This window comes from Leopardus geoffroyi, chromosome D1, assembly GCF_018350155.1.
Source record: "Leopardus geoffroyi isolate Oge1 chromosome D1, O.geoffroyi_Oge1_pat1.0, whole genome shotgun sequence".
In the NCBI taxonomy this organism is placed as follows: domain Eukaryota; kingdom Metazoa; phylum Chordata; class Mammalia; order Carnivora; family Felidae; genus Leopardus; species Leopardus geoffroyi.
Genome location: NC_059329.1, coordinates 99961934 through 99985920, shown reverse-complemented (window position 1 = coordinate 99985920; position 23987 = coordinate 99961934). Strand labels below are relative to the sequence as shown.

The 23987-nt window shown below is 39.2% G+C and overlaps 1 protein-coding gene across 1 annotated transcript in view; it reads left to right on the top strand.

Moving 5' to 3' along the window:
• Nucleotides 1–23987, top strand: part of NUP160 (nucleoporin 160) — a 51573-nt gene that overhangs the window by 13563 nt on the left and 14023 nt on the right. The window contains exons 8-26 of the mRNA XM_045485227.1: nt 1136–1213; nt 1478–1575; nt 3191–3275; nt 4851–4919; nt 8197–8280; nt 8572–8742; nt 9502–9601; nt 9873–10038; nt 10497–10624; nt 10714–10874; nt 13533–13666; nt 14378–14448; nt 15288–15447; nt 16049–16118; nt 17572–17670; nt 18597–18716; nt 23417–23512; nt 23611–23705; nt 23802–23898. Coding sequence (XP_045341183.1) covers nt 1136–1213; nt 1478–1575; nt 3191–3275; nt 4851–4919; nt 8197–8280; nt 8572–8742; nt 9502–9601; nt 9873–10038; nt 10497–10624; nt 10714–10874; nt 13533–13666; nt 14378–14448; nt 15288–15447; nt 16049–16118; nt 17572–17670; nt 18597–18716; nt 23417–23512; nt 23611–23705; nt 23802–23898 — 2082 coding nt within the window. The remainder of the gene's footprint in view (nt 1–1135; nt 1214–1477; nt 1576–3190; nt 3276–4850; nt 4920–8196; nt 8281–8571; nt 8743–9501; nt 9602–9872; nt 10039–10496; nt 10625–10713; nt 10875–13532; nt 13667–14377; nt 14449–15287; nt 15448–16048; nt 16119–17571; nt 17671–18596; nt 18717–23416; nt 23513–23610; nt 23706–23801; nt 23899–23987) is intronic.

Below are 23987 nucleotides of genomic sequence, written 5' to 3'. Positions count from 1 at the left end.
CCAAAAGGCAGAAGCAGCCCAAGTGTTCCTTGACAGATGAATGAATAAACAAAAATGGTATATACATAAAATGGGATATTATTCAGCCTCAAGGAAGGAAATTCTGACACATACTACAACATGGATAAACCTTGAGGATGTTATGCCAGGTGAAGTCACAAAAAGAAAATACTGTTAATATTCTACTCCTATAAAGTGCCTAGAGCAGTCAAGTTCATCGAGACAGAAAGTGGAATGGTGGGTGGAAGGGACTGGAGGGAGAAGGGAGTGTGGAGCTATTTAATGAGTATAGTTTCAGTTTTACAAGATGAGAAAAGATCTGGATATAGGTTGCACAATAATGTGAATGTATTTAATACTACTGAACTGTGCTCTTAAAAATGGTTAAGATGGTAAAAAAAAATAAATAAATAAGGGGGGTTACAATGACAAATGTTATGTGTATTTTACCACACCTTTATAAAAATTGGTTTCTAGGGGCACCTGGGTGGTTCACTCGGTTAAGTATCCAACATCTGATTCCTAATCTTGGCTCAGGTCTTTTTTTTTTTTTTTAATGTTTATTTTTGAGAGAGAGAGAGAGAGACAAAGCACGAGCAGGGGAGGGGCAAAGAGACAGGGAGCCACAGAATCTGAAGCAGGCTCCAGACTCTGGGCCTGAACCCATGAACTATGAGATCATGACCTGAGCCAAAGCCAAACACTCAACCTGCTGAGCCACCCAGGCACCCCTCGGCTCAGGTCTTGATCTCAAGGTTATGAGTTCAAGCCCTGCATGGAGCTCTTGCCATGCAGGGCATGAAGCCTACTTAAAACATTTTTTTAATTGGGGCGCCTGGGTGGCTCAGTCAGTCGAGCGTCCGACTTCAGCTCAGGTCATGATCTCACGGTTCGCAAGTTCGAGCCCTGCATCGGGCTCTTTGCTGATGGCTCAGAGCCTGGAGCCTGCTTCGGATTCTGTGTCTCCCTCTTTTTCTGCCATTCCCCCACTTCTGCTCTCTCTCTGTCTCTCAAAAATAAATAAATGTAAAAAAATTTTTTTAATTAAAAAAATAATTGGTTTCTGAATGCTCATAAAGAAAAGTAGCATGTTGATTTTTTTCAAGTTATGAATTATTAACTTGTGTTTTAACAGTTCTGCATTTTCCAACTGGTGAGCACTGAGAATAACCGCTATAGTCTAGATCACATTTCGTCCATTTTCACTTCTCAGGTAGGTTGGATCATCCTTTGCATATCACTCAAGTATAAGAAAGAATTGGCTGACTTAACTATGTTGTAAAGGGACGGAAATCTTAAAATGAAATATTTACTGATAGATGCAGACCAAATTTCATTTGAGTTTTACCAAGTTCGTGTGGTACTATCTTCTATTTTTATGCTTTTATGCTTTTAACCTCCTATTAATACAAATTTAAGTTGTTGTAAGCTATTCCTCTTTCATATTTTAACTCCTTTCCCCCACATTTCCTCCTAGGAGACACTGATTGACTTTGCCTTAACCTCTACGGATATCTGGGCCCTGTGGCATGATGCTGAGAACCAAACTGTTGTGAGATACATCACCTTTGAGCAGTATGGATCACTTCCTCTGTCGTCTTGCCTCACCCCTAGGGGTTCCATTCTAAGAAAGCAAGAGAGCTTGTTATGTAGAACCGAAGTCAAGTGTTTGCATTTAAAGGATTCAGTCCTGGGTTTGCCTACTGTTAACTATTTTCCAAAATTCCTCCTTTTACATTTTGTGATGTTTCTTACCTTTTGGTTTTAGAACAAAATGAAGGATTCTTAGGGTTGGAATGAGATAAAATACCATATTTCTTGGGAGCAATAGCACCTATCTAAAATACTTCTAATTTGGGAGTTTACTCTGCTTCTGAGCAGACTATTTCCAATACCCACAACTTCCAAAAGATACTGCAGCCCCTTAGGGTTCTCAATTTTCTCATCATAAGAGAAATTGATTGCACAAGTATAGTGCTCTTCAAACTTTTTTGTTTTAAACAGGAAACCCTTTTTTCAAAAGATAATGAACTCCAATATATAAAACTAGTATTTTGTGAGAATAAAATTATAACACAATTTAATGTTATTGTTAGTTATCTCTAATATTAGATATATTTGGTCTCTAATATTTTAATGTACATAATAGTTTTAAATGTTTTAATAGCTACAAAATACATTTGAAAAAAAGTTCTTAATCAGACACTTATATACTCCTGAAACACCCTGTGCAGGATTCCCTGGAATATAGCTTAATGTCTTTGGAACTAAATTAATTGAACTTTAGGGATCCCTCATAATCAGTCCTATACTCTAGACTAGAACTATAGGGATAGTTGCCCCAGATGGTTGAGCCACATCTCAGATAATATGAGCGTACTCCTTATAGATGGCATTCAAACAAAGTGGTGATAAGCAAAGAATCTGGTATCAGATAAGAGTATGAGTCCACTTGTGAAATTTAGCTGTGACAAAGCCTTACTTTTCCCATCTACAAAATGTGGGTGATACGTCCTTCAGAATTACCATAAGGCTTATAAGAATAATATCCTTAACTGTGCCTAGCATAATATCTAATAATAGTAAATGCAAAATAAAAGTTAGCTATTGTTTGTAGATTTGTGGTTAGAGTGTTCATTTCAGGAAGATGCCTGTTAAAACTGGTAAGAGCAAGGGCACACTCGGCCGGCATAGTGGAGCGTGGGACTCTTGATCTTGGGGTTGTAGGTTCAAGTCTCATGTTAGGTGTAAAGATTACTTTAAAATAACATTCTCTCAAAAATAAACATTAAAAAAAAAAAAATTAAGGGGCTTCTGGGTGGCTCAGTCGGTTGAGCGTCCAGCTTCGGCTCAGGTCATGATCTCACGGTTTGTGAGTTCGAGCCCCATGTTGGGCTCTGTGCTGACGGCTCAGAGCCTGGAGCCTGTTTCAGATTCTGTGTCTCCCTCTCTCTCTGCTCCTCCCCCGCTCGTGCTCTCTCTGTCTCTCTCTCTCTCTCTGTCTCTCAAAAATAAACATTAAAATAACATTAAAAAAAAAAAAAAAAAAAACTGGTAAGAGCACTTCTATAAAGCCAGACTGTTGACAATAAATTTTACTTATTTATTTTGAAATCTTCAGTAGATCAACAGCATCAGCTTTTAGTCATCATTTTTATGTAGACTGATGGCCTTTTTTGTTTCCCTATAGTAATGTTGCAGGTCAATGGAATTCAGTTTTTATGCACTCTCTGCCAGAGGAAGAGATCATTATCAGAGATGATCAAGACCCCAGAGTAAGCAACATTAAAGTCTTATGTAAGAGGATGATTTACCCTGATCATTAGTTTGAGAAGAACCAGGTGTATTAGTCCGAATTCTTTCAGCTGCATGTGAAAGAAACCCACCTCAAACTGACTTAAGCTTAAAAGGAAAATATTTGTGCAGCTGAGAAGCGGAGAGTTACCTGGCTTCACCCAAGGCTGGAACAGTGCCACAATGCCTTCAGGGCTTGATTTCTCCTTTGTATTTTGTTTTCCTTCTTGTTGGGTTTATTCTCAGGCAGGCTCCCTGAGCCTATGCATTGTGTGAACTACGCATTCTATGGACCCCAGAGGAGAGGGAGAACCACTGTCCCTGGTCCTGAAGTAGACTCTCATTGGCCTGGCTTGAGCAGTGTGCTGATTTCTGACACAGTCACTCTGATCAGAAAGAATAGAATAATCTGCCTTAGCATGAGAAACATGTCCAACGTGCACCTTATTCTTGTGGAGGTGGTGAAGTCAGTTGAGTATGGGGAATATGGGTAGAGGAGGAATGGTTCCCCCAGAGGAAGGTAGGGATTTGTTAGTAAAAGAAGGGTAATGGATCCTGGGTAGGCATAAACACTAGGTGTCCACTAGTGTTTATAACCAAGTTGGTACATGCATATAAGCTAGAAATCAAATAAATTCTGGTAACAGTATATGCTATGAGGAAAATAACTTTAAAATGCAATTGGGGTGCCTGCGTGGCTCAGTGGGTTGAGAGTCCCAACACTTGATCTCAGCCTTGGTCTTGATCTCAGGGTCATGAGTTCAAGCCCCACATTGGGCTCCACACTGGGCATGAAATCTCTTTTTAAAAAGATGATAATTCCGTAGAGAGCAAAACAGGCCAGTCTCCCTATTTTTCAGAGATATCCTCAGGTTAAGAAGAAGAGAAAAAGGCATCAGTTGATGCCTTTATGTTAAATGAGGTTGAAGATTATGGGCCCTGGGTCACCCCCCAGAACCCCAGGAGAAGGAAGGAAACTTGAGTGAAGATTAGTCAGATTTGCTACTTCCTGGCAAATCTGAATTGTGAAATTTGGGTAAAATATTTGAGCAACTTAAGACTTTCCGTTTTTCTTCTCTCTACTTCATCTTCTAAGTAGTGACAGTTTATTGCATTTTTTGTTTGTTTTTACATGTAATGCCTATTGGTTCCTTTTATATGTGAGACATAAGATGATTACTTTATGGATGGTGGAGAAACCAGTTTAGCTTAATTGTTCTCTTACCAGTGTGTATCACCAATAAACCTGTGTTCACCTTTCCATATAAGGTTGGCATTTCACATGCTATGTTTTCCAGTGGAACCCAGTAAAGTACTCCATGAGGAACACGCTGATTTCCTTATAGTATGCCTAGTTGGCTCAAACACACTGTAGTCTCTTCCTTAATGTGAAAATATAGAACTGCTCTAGTACTTGGTATTGCTCTAATACAGAAGGGCCATGTTTTTATAATGGAAACTCAAGTGTTGGCGCTAATGCGATTAATTCTTCCTTCAAATTTTTCCAAATTTTACCTATTTAGGATGATACTAATTTTTGTTTACTGTTCTAACAGGAGATGTATTTGCAGACTCTATTTACACCAGGACGATTCATAAATGCAGCTTTATGTAAAGCTTTACAGGTCAGCAAGAAAAGATTTAATGTTTATTTAAGACTGTCTCTTGTATAGTCATTGTATAATTAATAATTACTATTAACTTTTGTTTTATATACACAAAACAAACATTTTTGCAGTTACGTATGCATGTGTTTATAAATGTCAGTGTAATTTTTTTTTTATGTTTTTTTCCACTAAATAAGACTCCCAACAGGAAGGTAGAATTGTGGGTACTTTCCCAATGACTACTGAAGCATACTAGTAGTTGAAAGAGAAATGTGTGCTTACACTATTGTAAAAAGATACCGTACTATACTGCATATAATCTCTGTACTTGAAAGAAATTTAAAATGTTTTCTTCGTTAGTTTTGATAGTACTCTACATTTACCTTTTTGTTAATACAATGGAGGTCTGACATGTTCAGATTCAAGAAAAATCTGAAAATTGAATCTTCAAAGTCACATGGCTTAAGAGATACTTAATGCTTTATAAAAAGATTCTTTACCTTAAAGTCACTTAGAGGGGCACCTGGGTGGCTCAGTCAGTTAAACATCTGACTCTTCGTTTTCGGCTCAGGTCATGATCTCACAGATTGTGAGTTCGAGCCCTGCATTGGGCTCCAAGCTAACAGTGCTTTAGATTTTCTGCCCCCCCTACCCCTCCCCTGCTTGCACACCCTCTCTCTCTCTCTCAAAATAAATAAACTTTAAAAACAAAATTAAAGGGGCACCTGGGTGGCTCAGTTGGTTTAGCATCTGACTTTGGCTCAGGTCATGATCTCGCTGTCTCGGAGTTCGAGCCCCACGTCAGGCTCTGTGCTGACAGCTCAGAGCCTAGAGCCTGCTTTGGATTCTGTGTCTCCCCCTCTCTCTGCCCCTCCCCTGCTCACACTCCATGTGTCTGTCTGTCTCTCTCTGTCTCTCTCTCTCTCTCAAAATAATAAATAAACATTAAAAAAAATTTTTTTTAATTAAAAAAAAATAAAGTCACTTAGGCTTCCTTAAATTGCCAATTAGTTTGTGGATTTGAAATAGAATAGTGGGGCACCTGACTGACTCAGTCAGTAGAGCATGCAACTCTTTATCTCAGGATTGTGAGTTCGAGCCCCATATTAGGTGTGGAAATTACTTAAAAACAAAATTTTGGGGTGCCTGGGTGGCTCAGTAGGTTAAGTGTCCAATTCTTGGTTTTGGCTCAAGTCATGATCTCGTGGTTCATGGGATCGAGTCCCGAGTCGGGCTATGTGCTGACAGCAAGGAACCTGTTTGGGATTCTTTCCCTCCCTCTCTGTCCCTTGGTGCCCACACATGCGCATTCTTTCTCTCTCTCTCAAAAATAAATAGGGGTTCCTAAGTGGCTCAGTCAGTTAAGCACCTGACTTTGGCTTAGGCCATGAATTTGGGTTCATGAATTTGGGCCCCACCTCGGGCTCTCCACTGTCAGCGCAGAGCCCACTTCAGATCCTCTGTCTCCCTCTCTCTCCCTCCCTCCCTCCCTCCCTCTCTCCCTCCCTCCCTCTCTCCCTCCCTCTCTCTGTCTGTCTCTCTCTCTCTCTCTGCCCCTCCCCAGCTCATGTGCTCTCTGTCTCAAAAATAAACATTTAAGGAAACTTTTAAAAATAAATTAATTGAATATGATAATCACTCATAGACTTGAAAGACCCCTTAGAATCTCCTAACCTGACCCTCCACACAAAGAAACACCTTCTGAGGCTTTTAACAGACAGCTTTTCAGCTTCTAATTGTCTCTGCCTCCAGTGACAAGTTTCTCACTGGCTCTTGTGGAGTTCTTGTTCCTGAGCTGTATAATTTAAAAGTTCTTCCCATTTGGATCAAATTTAGTCCCCATGCTTTTGGTGAATTCTTTCTTTCGGAACTTCATAGAACATGTCTCTCTTCTAGAAAGCAGCTTTTCAAATATTTCAAGAATCTTTCCGTATTGTCTTTCTCCAAGTACACGCAGTGCCTTAACTTTCTCTCAGGTGATACCATTTATAGACCCTTGACCTTTCTGTTACTTACATTCTTAAATATCTGGCTATTACATGTTTTCTGTTTTCTCTCTGATAGAACTTCAGTGTGACATGATCACTCTCTCCAAGATGGTTCGTTTGTTTAAGTTTATCGGTTTATTGGGGCGCCAGGGTGGCTCAGTCAGTCAAGTGTCGGCTTCGGCTCAGGTCGTGATCTTATAGTTCGTGAGTTCTAGCTCCACTTTCGGCTCACTGCTCTCTACACAGAGCCTGCTTCGGATCTGCTCTTTCCCTCTCTCTTTACCCCTCCCCTGCATGTGCACGCACTCTCTCTCTCTCTCACAAAAATGGATAAACATTTAAAAATAACAATAAAGTTTATTTAGAGAGAGAGCACTCCAGCAGAGGAGGGGCAGAGAGAGAATCCCAAGCAGGCTCCGTGCTGTCAGCACAGAGTCCAACATAGGGCTGGAACTCACAAACCATGAAATCATAACTTGAGCCGAAGTCAACAGTCAAACGCTTAACTGACTGAGCCATCCAGGTGCCCCCAAGGTGTTTTTTCTTTTCCTCTCATCAGCCTTCTTCCTTGTTAACAACAATTAAATGTGTATTTCTTATGGTATCTCTTGCACACGGAGATATGAAACAATCACTAAAGACATTTATTAAATGCTTTCCTTTAGGAGAGTCATTCGTAGTAGAGTGGCCAGCCACATGACTACTCTGGCTTGCTTTTATACCAGTCTCAGGGAGTATGTGTTTAACATCATTTTATAACTTCCCTCCAGCTAAGCAATGGCCTTTCCAGGGCTTTTTGCTTTTTTTAGTAATCCAAATGTATCCTGTTATAATTCTTTCAGATTCATGGATATCTATAGTTCGTTCTGGTCTATAGAAATGATTTCAGAGGTGCCTGGGTGGCTCAGTTGGTTAAGCATCTGACTTTAGCTCAGGTCATGATCTCACAGTTCGTGGGTTTGAGCCCCACATTGGGCTCTGTGCTGACACCTCAGAGCCTGGAGCCTACTTTGGATTCTTTGTCTCCCTCTCTCTCTCTGCCCCTATCCCCTCATGCTCTATCTCTCTCTGTCTCTCAAAAATAGATAAATATTCTTCAAATAATTTTTTAAAAAGAAATGATTTTAAACTTGCTATGATTTTACTTACAGAAATTATTTGCACAGCATTAGAAGTAGATGGGTATTTTAGGCATGTTCAGTTTCTATTGTATAGTTACATATTGTCTCCGTGCCTTCTAAACTGAAGTTTTTTTCATTCAGTTTTGGATGATATATAATACTCTAAAATGTCTCTCTTAATTTTAGATTTTCTGTCGAGGAACTGAGAGGAATTTAGATCTTTCCTGGAGTGAACTGAAGAAAGAAGTCACTTTAGCTGTTGAAAGTGAGGTGAGGTTTGGGTAGAGAACAAATGATAATTTCTTGATATAGGGTAGATTGGTACTGGGGAATTGTTCAAATAGTTCACTGCACCTTGTTAGTAGGAAGTATAAATATTTAAACCTTTTAATTGAGGAATTGTGTGTGTGTATATCTATATATATATAATCTATGGCATGTAAGGCCTAAGGGATATTCATTTGGTTATAATTTAGTAAAATGATATTAGGCAGTTAGGTTTTGGAGGAGAAAGATCCCAAATGGTATTAACAGTTTCTTTTTTGTCTTCTTCTTTGCCAGCTCCAAGGAAGTGTAACAGAGTATGAATTTTCCCAGGAGGAATTTCGAAATTTACAACAGGAATTCTGGTGCAAGTTCTATGCCTGTTGTCTTCAGTACCAAGAAGCCCTCTCTCATCCTCTTGCCCTGCATTTGAATCCACATACAAACATGGTGTGCCTACTGAAAAAAGTAAGGGAGCTAAAGCTAATCCTTAATCGTCTAATTCTTCAGACGATTCAGTGGATCTTTCAGAGTATCAGTCTGTTGTATGTTGTAGTTAGCTTTTTAGGACTTTGTATTTTTTTTCTTAGAATTCTAGTTCATTTCTATTTAGATAGTCTCCTGCATTATTTATAATTTTCTTACATTTTATTTTCTTTATCTTATTATATATTGATTTCACATTTAAAGAGCTACAGGAATAGCACAAAGAACTTTTGTATACCCTTCTTCCAGATTCATCGTTTGTTAACTGCCATTTGCTTTCCTTCCTTCTATACGTTTTTTCTTCCTGGGCCACTTGGGAGTTAGTTGTAGACATTATGCCCCTTTGTCCTTAAATATTTTACCACGTATCTTAAGAACAGAGTAACCTTACGTAACCACAGCACAATTTAAAAATCAGGTAACTCGATATTGATATTGTATCATACAGTTACATTCTGATTCTACCAATTGTGCCCATAATTTTTCGTCTTGATTAGGGTCTGATCCAAGATCTTGGATATATTTGGTTGTCATGTTCATTTAGCTTAATCTAGGGCTTTTGTCAACCTTTCTTAGTCTTTCATGACCTTGATATTTTTTGAAGACCATACCTGTTTTATAAAGTGTCCCTCAGCCTGGATTTGTCTGGTATTTTCTGCTGATAAGAATCTGGTCTCAATTCTTTTTACACCTATAAACATTAATTGAAAAAAAGTATAACTGGAAGATTTCTATTTCCAGGGGTACCTGTCTTTCCTTGTGCCTTCCTCCTTAGTGGATCATTTGTATCTCCATCCTGATGACGACCTTTTGGCCGAGGATGAGGCAGCCATATCTGATGGTAATAATAATTACTGTGTCCATATTTAGCCCCTTCCTACATGAACCCTGTGCTTTGTTTCAACTGGATGCAAAAAACATTGATTGCCATTATGACCTCTCCTGGTCAGTTTAGCACGATATAGATGCTATAAGGAAAACTGAAGAGACCTAAGCATCTCTAAGACTTCAGATAGATTCTTGGCATTTAATTATTAATATTTTATTTTAGTATAATGTTAATCAGTAGCTCTTCATTGGCTTGAGTCATGAATATTAACTTTCTCTTACAGATGTGGAAGTTGCTCGGGACGTCATGTGTCTTATAAAATGCCTTCGGCTGATTGGAGAGTCAGTAACTATGGACATGTCAGTAATGATGGAAATGAGTTGTTACAACCTACAGTCTCCAGAAAAGGCTGCAGAACAGATTCTGGAAGATTTGATCACTATTGATGTGTAAGGAGAATTTAGGGTAAAGTGCATTTCCTAATGAAAATTCAGCAATTTTTAGTGCCAGTGTTAGGTTTTTAATGTACATTCAAGTACGGACAATAGTGGCTTATGGATAAAGTGAGCTGTCATAGTTCTAAATAGGTGTTTCCCCTTTTAAGCAAAATCTAACATATGAATTCAGATCTGGAAGCTAACTCATAAGTTATGGTCAGTTAAACTACTAACTAAGCTATGAATTCTAAAACAGAAAAGTATTTTCTCACATTCATTTTCTGTCATTTCTGAAAAAATGAGGAAAAATTCTCTATATGAAGTAAAGGTATCTTATATGCCAGAGTGATTATCTCCATTTCTTTATTGTGTAGCTGGTCTTCCCGTTTCGTAGAGCATTTAGTTTACGGAACATGAACAGTCTGCGTTACCTATTCTCAGTAGTAATGGTTTTCTAATTGTCCTTCTAGAGAAAATGTGATGGAGGATATTTGCAGTAAGCTACAAGAGATCAAGAACCCAGTCCATGCCATTGGGCTACTTCTACGGGAGATGGATTACGAGACAGAAGTAGAAATGGAAAAGGGGTTCAATCCAGGTAAAAGACAAAAAGCAAACGTGTCTCTGATTTAGAGAAAGCAATTTAACTTCTTCTAACTTTTCCTTTTTTCTTCCTCTTAATCATAGCTCAGCCTTTGAATATTCGGATGAATCTTTCCCAGCTATATGGTGGCAGCACAGCAGGATATATTGTGTGCAGAGGTGTGTGCAAAATTGCCAGCACTCGCTTCCTCATCTGCCGAGACCTTTTGATCTTACAGCACCTATTATTGAGGCTGGGCGATGCGGTAAGTATGGCTTGAAGGAAAACTTGTAAAATCTACTCACACAGAGCAGAATGTCAGCCCTATGAGCGCAGACTTTTGTCTTTGTCCACTGCTCTGTCACCTATGTTTGACCTGTAGTAGGTGCTCTATAAATATTCGTTGAATTAAGAATGAGTAAACAGTATAATCTAAAATTACAAATTAAGAACGTATATGAAGTGGGGCGCCAGGATGGTTCAGTCAGAAGAGCCTGTGACTCTTGACCTCGGGGTCATCAGTTCAAGTCCATCCCGTTTGGGGTATAGAGATTACCTTTAAATAAATAAGTAAATACATACATACATACATACATACATACATACATACATACATACATAAACAAACAAACTTTTTTTTAAAAAGTACATAAAGGGGCGCCTGGGTGGCTCGGTCGGTTAAGCGTCCGACTTCGGCTCAGGTCGTGATCTTGCGGTTCATGGGTTCGAGCCTCGCGTCAGGCTCCGTGCTGACAGCTCAAAGCCTGGAGCCTGCTTCGGACTCCGTGTCTCCCTCTCTCTCTGACCCTCCCCTGCTCATGCTCTGTCTCTCTCTGTCTCAAAAATAAATAAACGTTAAAAAAAATTTTTTTAAGTACATAAAGCAGATTATTTTATAATTAACCTTTGTATATATAACAGTGGGGAAATTTCCCCAGATGGCTTTCCCCAAATTTAATATTGTTACTAACTACTCTGCATGTGGTAGCAAGGTACCATTTAGTGTGGAGAAAAGAGGAAAAAGAAGAAAAAGAATTCTCTTTCTGCAGTACAGAATTTAGCCTAAGCACGTTTTTGAGATGGCAGTGTCTTTGGGGTCCTCCCAACTCTATTCTGTGCTTCCTTTTCCATCCTAGTCTTCTTAGGCCACCAGACTCTTGTCCGATAGTCCTTGTCTCTCACCCTACTGAAAGTTCCATGTTTGGAGATTGCCTTTCCACCCTCATGCAAAAGTCCCACTTGTCTCTCAGGTGGTCATCTCACACGAACCTTGACCTGAGGAAGCAGTCTAGTTATCTCATGTTAATATGTAAATAACTGAAAGGCGTTTGGGGCTCTCAGAACTAGTCATACTTTTTTTTTTTTTTTAATGTTGTTTTATTTATTTTGAGAGAGAGCACGAGTGAGGGAGGGGCAGAGAGGGGAGGAGAGAGAGAATCCCAAGCAGGCTCTGCGCTGTCAGCATGGAGCCCAACTCAGAGCTCAGTCTCACAAACTGTGAGATCATGACCTGAGCCAAAACCAAGAGTTGGACACTTAATCAACTGAGCCACCCCGGCGCCCCTGTTTGTACCTTTTAAGTCAGAATTTATTAGCCCAAATATGGCGCCCCTGTTTGTACTTTTTAAGTCAGAATTTATTAGCCCAAATATATTGATAATGGTAGAATTTCAGGTAAAAATAAGGAAAAACATTTAGGAAGATGATTTGTTTAAGCCACCAAAGAGAAACAGGAACCTTTCCTGAGAGGCCATTACTTAAGGCAGCCATTATTAAGTTCTTCTCAGTCTTTGTAGAATCTTCCATTTCTTCAGGGTTTTTATTGGGGTTTTTTCTTTGTTTAATTATAACCATTGTTTTTTTCTAAATACAGAAGTAATGGATGTCCTTTATAGAACCTTTATATGTAAGCCTCTCTGTAGACAAAAAGAAATTAAAATTCGTCTGTAATTGACCCAGCTGATAACCGCTGTTTACTTACATTTTAGTGTATATCCTTTTTTCTCCTATGCAAATGTTTTGTTTCCATTATTTCTAGAATTAGAATATGCTACATGGTATTTTTGGAATCTAATTGTTTTCTACTTTACACACCTCACCTGCATTTTCACATGTCATTAAGTATTCTTCTACAAAATTATTTTTTTAAAGTTCCCTACACAGTTTCAATTTATTCAGCCATTCCCATCTGTGGCCTGCCAGGTTGTTGCCAGTTTTTCCCTCCTACCTAAATACTTTTGTACACCTCTGACTATATCTCTAAGATAAATTCTCAGAACTAGAATTGATTGGTCACACACTATGCCCCTTCCTTTTTTTTTAATTTATTTATATTAAGAGAGAGCACGAGAGAAAGGGAGCAGAAGGGCATAGAGAAAGGGAGAGAGAGAATCCCAAGCAGGCTCCACACTGCACATCCATGCAGAGCCCGATGCGGAGCTCAATCTCACAAACCGTGAGATCATGACCTAAGCCAAAATCAAGAGTCGTACCCTTTTAACCACTGACCGAGTCACCCAGGCACCCCAGGCTATGCACATTTTTAAGGCTTTGGGTGGTTTTGCCAAATTTTCCTCTAATGTTCATAACTGTCTTTACCCAAAGCTAATAGCATAAAGAAAGGCTAGATATCCTTGTTCCTGTTCTTGAATTCTGAACCCACACATTCAATGAAAGTTACACTTTTGTTGTTTTCTCTTTCACTATCAGCATTTTTGCACTGTTAAATATTTGGGTAGCTATTTTTGCTACGCTAAAATTTAATGAGTGTGTTGCCTTTATTTATGTACATATGTTGCTTTTTTTTTTTTTTGTATGCCCTTTGTAACTGTGTTTTGTTATTTATTTTACCTCCACCTGACCCTTAAGAGTTATCATCACTAATCACTGTGTCCCGTCTCACCCACCCACCCATCATGTATAGGCGATCTTGGGAGCTGATCAGCTCTTTCAAGCCCAGCAAGACCTACTACACCGAACCTCTCCTCTCCTCTTATGTTATTATCTCATTAAGTGGGGAAGTCAGTGCTTAGCAACTGATGTTCCAGTTGACACACTGTGAGTTTCATTATTCTAATTATTTTTAAAATAAATTGCAAGTTTGATTAGTTTTTTCATCATTTTCAAAAAATTGTAAACATAATGCAGTAACATGATTTGCCTTTAAAATTCAGAGAGCTTTAGATGCTTCATTTTCTAAAGGTTGAAGACAACTTATAAGAATCAAAATACCAAGTATGTATTTATTATACGTATGGCATTTTGAAAAGAAAAAATGTTTATTCCAAAGTGGAAGTGGAAAATATATGTCATTTCTAAAATTTGTCTTAAAAACTGTCGAGATAGGTGACTTTTCACAAACACCCACTTTTTTAATGCTTATTTAAAATTGAAGTATAGTTGACACACAATGTTACATTAGTTTGGGGTGTATAGTTATTACGTGTGTGTGTGTGTGTGTGTTTAACATAAAGATAAATCCTACTGAGGGCAAAATAGTTAGATGAGGTCGCAGGGAAAGTCGGACCACACACAAAAACATACGAGTTATTAAAGGTAGGCTGAGCTTCCTTAATAACCAAAATAAAAAGGGAAATCTATTACTTACTAGATTTACATTTTCAATATAAGATAAACCATCCTGTTTGGCAGTGTTCTTTCAGTAGAACTTTTATGTGCAACTTACTAATCAAATTGACAGTGTTCCTGGTAGGAGAGCTTGTTGAAGCAATGTTTTTGTAGAACTACTGTCTCTGTCTGTTCTCACAGGGAGTCCAACCTCCAACACTTGTCAGTACTGGAACTAACAGACTCTGGTGCTGTAACGGGAAATAAGTTTGGTAAGGACTAGTCTGTGCATGCGTTTGATTTTAAATTGGGCTTTTATTGCATATTCGTTAAAGTCCTTTGCCACCTTTGTTGCAGAAAGATTAGGTAAGCTCTGCTTTCATTTGGGGAGGTTAATAAGCTGGCTGTGACAGGGAGTCCATGAAACCCCGTGAAGCCCAAATCAGGCATAAATTAAGGGTGTTGTGCATATGAAAATATGTACGTGTGTATTGCTGCTTTTCCATTGTTTATTAATGCTCCAGTGATTAATTCAACAAAATTATTTTTTAAATTTACTAAGTTCATGGTAGCTTTCATAATCTTGTCTTAATAAAAATTCAAGAGGCGTCATCTCTCATGCTTAAGAACCATTCTGGAGAATTTGTTTTATATTATTTTGGTAAAAAACTTGGAATCTTGGGGCACCTGGCTGGCTTAGTCAGTAGAGCATGTGACTCTTGATCTCAGGATTGTGAGTTCGAGCCCCATGTTGGGTGTAGAGATTATAAATAAATAAACTTTAAAAAACAAAAACAAAAACGTGGCATCTTGAGACCATATTTAATGTAAACACTTCCTAAGGAAGATGCTTAGCTGTAGTGAGGTCAGTGAAAAAAAGAAACGAGTGCAATGTTGATTTAAGTGACTTTTTTTTGCATTTGTATAGTACTGCACACTTTATAAACTGCTTTTATTTATATTGCCATTAATGACACCCATGGTACATTTCATGTTTTGAAATAATAAATGTTCTTTATTACAGATATAACATGAATTGGTAGACTATCTTAATTGAAAATTGATATTACTGTCATAAATTGGTGATTGTCATAATTTTTTTCTTTTCAAGTATCTAGCCCTCAGACAATTGTAGAATTATTCTTCCAAGAAGTTGCAAGAAAACACATCATAGCCCATCTCTTCTCTCAACCAAAGGCACCTCTGAGCCAAACTGGGTTGAATTGGCCTGAGATGATTACTGCAGTTACCAATTATTTATTGCAGCTTCTGTATCCTTTTATTTAAAAGCCAGTTAGAAGGTTTTTTCTGTCTAAATAGTCGAAGACTCTTCTATTCTCCCTGTATAATGAAGTTTTTTAATGAGGTTGAGTGTTATTCCCCCAACAAGAAATAATAATATTTACTATCAGATGTCCCAGTTTTCATTTTCCTCAGGAGTTAGCCAGATTTTATTGGTACACAAATATGTAATACTTAGATCTCTTTTACAACATTATACGTGTATCAGGTATTTATTGAATGGCTCTGTACGTCAGGCACTATGTGGTAGATGCTGGGTGTCCCACGGGCATCAAGAGTATGTGCAATACGCCAGAGTTAGAAGTGATCGTCCAGGGATGAAATACGTGCTTTAGCCCCTAGTTAACTGAGGTCTGAGTTAGGTAACTAGGCTTTCAGTGTATAGCCTTTAAACTGTATTTGTCTTATATTAAGGTTATATAGTTATGTGGAAAGAACATGTGCTCTAACCCCTTCTCTTTACCTTCTTTTTTAAAAATTAAGTCATTATATGGTGTTTGATGCCCAATATGTATATGATTTAAAGTTTTGCCAAAAAAAAAAAAAAAAATCTCCTTATCCAGTGACTAGATGGCCTAGCAATCCTGGTTGTCTCTTTATGGAATGTTTGATGGCCAATTGTCAGTATGTACAGTTGCAGGTGAGTACTGTTGAATACTTCTGGTTTTGTTTTGGTTTTTGTTTTAGTCTTTATTTTTGAGAGAGAAAGAGACAGAGTGCAAGTGAGGGAGGAACAGAGAGAGAGAGAAGGAGACACAGAATCCAAAACGGGCTCCAGGCTTAGCTGTCAGCACAGAGCCCGACATGGAGCTAAACTCATGAACCATGAGTTCATGACCTCGGCTGAAGTTGGATGCTTAACCTCCTGAACCACCCAGGTGCCCCAAATATTTCTGGTTTAGTCGTTCTTTTAAAGAATGGGATTTCTGGAATTTTAAATGTTACCTGCATTTTAATTGGCTGATAAAAAGAGCCACAATAATTTAAACTTGACTTCACCAAAACATACTCCAGAAAATCTCCAGAGAGATTTTCTTTATGTACTTCTCTCTTGACATGTCATTCCTAACATTTTTTTCTAGAGTATCTTGGCTTGTTTTTTAATCCTATTAGGCTCTCTTAAAAAAAAAAAAAAAAAAAAAAATTTATGTTTATTTATTTTTGAGAGAGAGAGAGCGAGCCGGGGAGGGGCAGAGAGAGAGGGAGACACAGAATTTGAAGCAGGCTTCAGGCTTTGAGCTGTCAGCACATAGCCCAACATGGTGCTCGAACCCACAAACTGTGAGATCAAGATCTGAGCTGAAGTCGGACGCTTAACCGACTGCGCCACCCAGGCGCCCCAGGTTCTCTTTATAGTAAAACAAACATAACGTTGTCTTTATATAAATCCTTTACAGGATGGGCACCTGGATAGCTCATTCAGTTAGGCAGTCTGACTCTTGGTTTCAGCTCAGGTCATGATCTCATGGTTCCTGGGTTCATGCCCCGAATCGGGCTCCATGCTGGCAGTGCAGAGCCTGCTTGGGCTTTTCTTTCCCTGTCTGCCCCTCTGTTGCTCGCGTGCACTTGCTCTCAAAATAAATAAATAATTTTTTTTTTTTTTTTTAGTTTTTTGGTTTTTTTTTTTTTTGTTTTTTGTTTTTAAGTTTTACAGAGTGTGTGCATGCAAGCGTGGGAGGGACAGAGAGAGAATCAGGGCTCAAACTCCAGAAACAGGAGATCATCACCTGAGCTGAAACAAGAGTCCGATGCTTAACCAACTGAGGCACCCAGGTGCCCCGATAAATAAACTTAAAAAAAAAATCCTTTACAGGAATCTAGTCATTGAACCAGTAAATAATAAAGTTGGGAAATTGCTGAATTGGAAAAGCGTATGTGTGTTGGTATTATTGAGTTTTGTTCACGTTTTTAAAGTGTGTAACTTAATACAAGAATAGATTAACAGAATTAGATTTTAACTTCTGGATGATTTCAGGAAATACTTTTCTGTTGACTGACCACTATCTTTTCTCCCTCTGTGAAGAGCTTGGGGGTGGTTATCGCATTAAATAGCACTTACTTTCTAATCAGAAAGCACCTTTTATGCCTTTCAGGATTATATTCAACTGCTCCATCCCTGGTGTCAAGTCAACATTGGTTCCTGTCGATTTATGCTGGGACGTTGTTACCTGGTTACAGGAGAAGGACAGAAGGTAAATTGTATTCAAATGATGAACCTACTTCAGTGCAAAGAGGACAGTTAGTCTCCATCTAACTAGGTGAGGGGGGATGGGGTGGCACAGAATCCTCTAAATAAGGATAAAGACAGCTAATGCCAGCAAGAGCCATGTGGGGGTTGTTCAGCTTTCTCGTACTTTTGCAAATTAGTTAGAACATAGGAAAACATGAAGAAGAAAACATTAAAATCCTTTTGCCCCAGGATGAATTTTGTAAATCAAATTTATTACTCGATTACGTTTTTATTACATATTTTTTAAAATGTTATGCTGCTTTCTTCCCCCATTATGGTAGTTTATCTAATTTGTTCCCTGACATCCTATTAATGTACACTTTCAGACATGCAGGAAAGTTTAAAGACTTATAATAAACAATCATATACTCACCACTCAAATTCTACAAATATTAACATATTAGTATGCTTATATTAATTTTCTTATTAAAGTTTACCTTTTAATAGCATTTAAGTTAAAAAGTGAGATAAAGAAAAATATTAAATAACGTGTCAGAGGGGTGCCTGGGTGGCTCGGTCGGTTGAGCGTCTGACTTCGGCTCAGGTCATAGTCTCACAGTTCGTGAGTTTGAGCCCCCGCATCAGGCTCTGTGCTGACAGCTCAGAGTCTGGAGCCCACTTTGGATTCTGTGTCTCCCTCTCTCTCTGCCCCTCCCAACTTGTGCTCTGTCTCTCAAAAATGAATAAACATTAAAAAAAAAAAAAAAAAAAAACCCTTTAAATAACATGTCAGAATTTACAATAGCAGAAAATGTAAATGTAGTCAACAGTCTTTTTCTTTTTTGGCTTTCCTTTAGCACCTGAACCCACACCCACCCACCTTAATTGTTAGCACTTAGAATTGAAACAGTCCATTATAAGTCATTTTGTATCCTTTTACTTCTCCAGGCTCTCCAATGCTTCCGCCAGGCAGCATCTGAAGTGGGCAAAGAGGAATTCCTGGATCGTTTGATTCGCTCAGAGGATGGGGAGATTGTATCCACCCCCAGGATGCAGTATTATGATAAGGTACATTGTGGCTTGGTTTGGTCTTTCTTACCTGTGTAAAAATGTATCTGAAATAATGGCTTTGGTATTGGGGGAGAAAAATAATGTGAAAATTAAGTCATTCCCGGGGCACCTGGGTGGCTCAGTCGGTTAAGCGTCCAACTTCGGCTCAGGTCATGATCTCGCGGTCCGTGAGTTCGAGCCCCGCGTTGGGCTCTGTGCTGACTGCTCAAAGCTTGGAGCCTGTTTCAGATTCTGTGTCTCCCTCTCTCTCTCTGACCCTCCCCCGTTCATGCTCTGTCTCTCTCTGTCTCAAAAATAAATAAACGTTAAAAAAAAATTAAGTCATTCCCTGAAATTCCAAAAGAAGAGAAATGAATTTGCCTTGAGTATTTTAAAGAAATGTGTATTTTAATGAAACTGGTAAATGTTTTTAACTTCAGTGAAATTCCCATTGTGATCCCATTTTATTAGCCAAGTTATCACTAGAATTTTATTAATATCAGTCTTGCCAATATCTCAAAGAATTAACTTGAATGTTGTATTCAGCCTTAGTTTATGATTTGGCCCTCCTCTTCTGGCCTTTTTTGCTCTGGTCACTCAGTTGTTGCAAGGGTGGCCTATTATTATCTCATGCAAGCCAAGCACACAGTCTACCCTTCAAGACCCTTCTACCTGCTGTTCCCCTTTTTCCAAATAGTCAAACCTCAAGCCCTCGTTTCATTGAGATGTCTGTGCATTTGTCACCACCTCAGGGAGTTCCTCTCTGTCTCCCCGTGTAGAATAGCTGTGGTGCTCGTGGGCTGCGTGCTGACCTGTACCACCCCCCCACGTGCAGATTGAGGCACTGTGAGCAATCTCTGCCCTTGCCATCCTTTATTATTTTCCTCATAACATTTAGCCATGCTTGTTGTCATATTTTGGGTATCTATTTGTTGTTATCTGAGTTCCCCACTAGAAAGTAAAGGCAGGCTTAACTACTTTGTTCATTGCTGGTTAAAGAGATAAAATGATTTTTTTTTTTTTTTCAACGTTTTTTTTTTTTTTTTTTTTTTTTTTGGGACAGAGAGAGAAACAGAGCATGAACGGGGGAGGGGCAGAGAGAGAGGGAGACACAGAATCGGAAACAGGCTCCAGGCTCCGAGCCATCAGCCCAGAGCCCGACGCGGGGCTCGAACTGACGGACCGCGAGATCGTGACCTGGCTGAAGTCGGACGCTTAACCGACTGCGCCACCCAGGCGCCCCTGATTTTTTTTTTTAATGAACTCTACACCCAATGTGGAACTTGAACTCATGACCCCAAGATCAGGAGTCGCATGCTTTACCGACTGAGCCAGCCAGGCACACCAAGATAAATGAAATAGATTTGTAACTCTTAATAACCTTCCCCATCCTACTAATGGGAAAATTATTTTGAATTCTAAGGATTTTTTTAAGGGTTTTGTTTTGTTTTGTTTTGTTTTATTGGGGGGGGGGTGGCGCACAGATGAATGAGGGGCAGGGAAAGAGAGCATCCCGGGATGGACAGAGGGAGAGAGGGAAAGAGAGAAGTGGGGCTCAGCCAGTGTGGGACTCCAACTCACAAACTGTGAGATCATGACCTGAGCCGAGGTCGATGCTTAACTACTGAGCCACTCAGGTGCCCCACGATACGCCTATTTTTTTTTCTTAATGATCTCCACACCCAATGTGGGGCTCGAACTCATAACCCTGAGATTAAGAGTTGCATGCTCCACCAACTAAACCAGCCAGGCCCTCTGAATTCTGAGGATTTTTAATCTGAGACTAGATAGATTTGAGGGATTGATAAATCCCCTGAAATTGTGTGCAAAATGTTGCTTGTATTTTTTCTGTGGAGAAGCTCCATAGCTTTCATCAGAAGAAACTGATTCAAAACACATGAAGAATCACTGCTCCAAAAAATGCAAAAAAAGAAAAAAAAAAAAAAAGGACTTAAGAATCACTGCTCTAGTGAACCCCAAAGTGGGCCTTGGGAAGAGAATACTCACAGAAGAATTAAATTAAGATGTGCTAATGTTTAATAGAAAGATCAACCTGGGGCGCCTGGGTGGTTCAGTCAGTTGAGCATCACACTGCCGCTCAGGGCATGATCTTGTGGTTCGAGAGTTTAAGCCCCACATCAGACTCGTTATTTCACTGCTGTCAGCGCAGAGCCTGCTTAGGATCCTCTGTCCCCTTCTGTCTCTGCCCCTCCCTGGCTCATGCGCTCTCTCTCAATAATTAACATTTAAAAATATGTATATAAGGATCAACACTGGTTGATCCCTGGTGCCCTTATTTGGACCTATTACCAGGTGGTCATTTATCATTTAGTCTCAAAGCAGGTGTCTGAAAGAGTGACGGTGTCACAGCTGGGGTGGGGCACCTACCCAGTGGCACCTACACTCCTGTATTTCATTTTAGTAGATTATGTTTGATTGGTTAAATTAATTTGCACATTATATTGCTTAATTTTAATGAAAGTCACCTTCACAATTTTTAAAAATTCCTTCAAAGAACCTAGATTAAGAAAGTACAAGCAGGGGCACCTGAGTGGCTGGATCAGTTGAGCATCTGACTTCAGCGCAGGTCACGATCTCACATTTTGTGGGTGCGAGCCCCTCATCGGGCTTTCTGCTGGCAACGTGGAGCCTGTTTCAGATTCTGTCTCCCTCGCTCTCTGCCCCTCCCCCCACTCATGCGCTATCAAAATAAACATTAAAAAAAAAAAAGTACAAGTAAATGAGGACAAAATAGGGCTGACACTTCTGCCTTTGATCAGCCATATGGGAAGGTAAAAACAGTGACAGTCTATAATCAGGTTTGATAAGAATCAGCTGATAACAGTTGAACTTCTCAGGAATGCTATTTTAAAAAAAATGTACCTTGAAATAAAATTTCAATTTAAGATAATATGAAACCATGAAAATTATCAAGGTATTAAACATCCTACTTACCTGTGGTGGAGCATAAATTGGTGTCAACCACTTTGAAAAACTGCCAGTGTCTACTGGCTGCAGTCATTGACATATACCCTCTGACCCAGTAATTCCAGTTCTAGATCTACCCAGAAACATGTACGTATTTACCAAAAGAGATGTGCAGTTATGTTCCAAGCAACATATTCATAACACTCATACACTAGAAACCCAAGTGTCCGTTGATAGAATGGATCGTTAAATTACGGTATATGGAATACAGTATCAGTGAAAGGAATTACTGCATGTAATAACAGATCAGCCTTATAAACATGTTAAGCAAAATAAGGCAGACACACAAAAGAATTCATACCATAAGATTCTGTTTCTATTTTTTTTTTTTTTTCAACGTGTATTTATTTTTGGGACAGAGAGAGACAGAGCATGAACGGGGGAGGGGCAGAGAGAGAGGGAGACACAGAATCGGAAACAGGCTCCAGGCTCTGAGCCATCAGCCCAGAGCCTGACGCGGGGCTCGAACTCACGGACTGCGAGATCGTGACCTGGCTGAAGTCGGATGCTTAACCGACTGCGCCACCCAGGCGCCCCATCTGTTTCATTAAATTAAAAACAAAACCAGTACAAGTCAGTAGTGGCTGGAAGGAGTCACATGGGAGCTTTGGAGTACTGCCATAACACAATTCTTAATTTAGGTGCTTGTTAAATGGATATGTTTACTTTGTGAACATTCAATTAGCTACACACCTAGGATTTATGTACATTTCTAAATATGTTCTTTCAGTGGAAAGTATGAAAAACTAAGCACCTAAAAGATAAATGTGTTTTATACTGTTAATAAAAGAATAAGTACTAATAAAGATAATTTTAAACTGTTTTTTATCTTTATCTTCTATACATTTATACGTTGAGTGTTTTATATGTATGTATTAGACAGTTGTGTGTATATAAGTAAATACATGTGCACAGGTCTAGGAGAGTATGCACATTGTTTTTTTTTAAGATTTTTTTTTTTTTTATGTTTATTTTTGACAGAGAGAGAGAGAGAGAGCATGAGCAGGGGAGGGGCAGAGAGAGAGGGAGACACAGAATCCGAAGCAGGATCCAGGCTCTGAGCGGTCAGCACAGACCCTGATGCGGGGCTCGAACTCACAGACTGTGAGACCATGACCTGAGCTGAAGTCGGATGCTCAACCGACTGAGCCACCCAGGCGCCCCATGCACAGACATTGTTAATAGGGTGGACAGTCAGATAAGTTTGAAGAGCGCTGTTCTGTCTTGTTTTAAAAATGGGTTATGTCAAACATCATTCTCTTTAGGGTTTTATAAGGCTATGGCGGCAATTTATTTATTGGGCTTTAAATTCGTCTATGACCTAAACAGTAGGAAAAGTTAGTGAAATTGCCAACCAATACATACTGAGAGCCCTAAACATTGAGGATGGAGCTGTGAACAAAAAGATGAATAGGAAATTTTACAGTAAGTCTGTTGACAGTAGAATCTAAAGGAAAGTCTTTTTTTTATTGTTTATTTATTTTAAGTAATCTCTACACCTAACGTGGGTGGCCACCAACTCACAACCCCAAAATCAAGAGTTACATGCTCTTCTAACTGAGCCAGACAGTTCTCCCTAAAGGAAAGTCATAAATATTAACCAAATAGTCCTGTCTTATAGTCAGTATCTTTGATCTTACCTAGTTGTCTTTCTGATTGTTTTAAATCCTATTTCAGTTTGAAGTGCACTACCATATTAATTTTCATGGACACTCTCTCTATTTCTCTAGGTTTTGCGTCTACTAGATGTTATTGGTTTGCCTGAGCTGGTTATTCAGTTGGCCATGTCAGCAATAACTGAAGCAGGGGATGATTGGAAAAGTCAGGTAAGAACTAACTGTAATCTAGTTATTTCCCTTTAGATTGGTCCTGGATGTAGTATTTCAATTTCTACTCTTCTTTTCCCCCTATATTTGATATTTAGGCTACTTTAAGGACATGCATTTTCAAACATCATTTGGATTTGGGTCACAATAGCCAAGCATATGAAGCCTTAACCCACATTCCTGATTCCAGCAGGTAGTCAATCCTAGTCTTTTTTTTAGAGAAGACAGTTTACCAGCTCTATTTAATCCACTGAGACAGTTTGCCTTCACTCCTTTTTTTGCCTTCTAGGCGGTTAGATTGTCTGCGGCAGCTGGTGGTAGTTCTTTGTGAACGCTCGCAGCTACAGGATCTTGTAGAGTTTCCCTATGTGAATCTGCATAATGAGGTAATTTTACGTGTCCACTGCTGACTGGACACAGCTGTGGTGGTTGTTACGCTAGCTACTTTGAAATCTGATTGCTTCCCCTTCCTTAG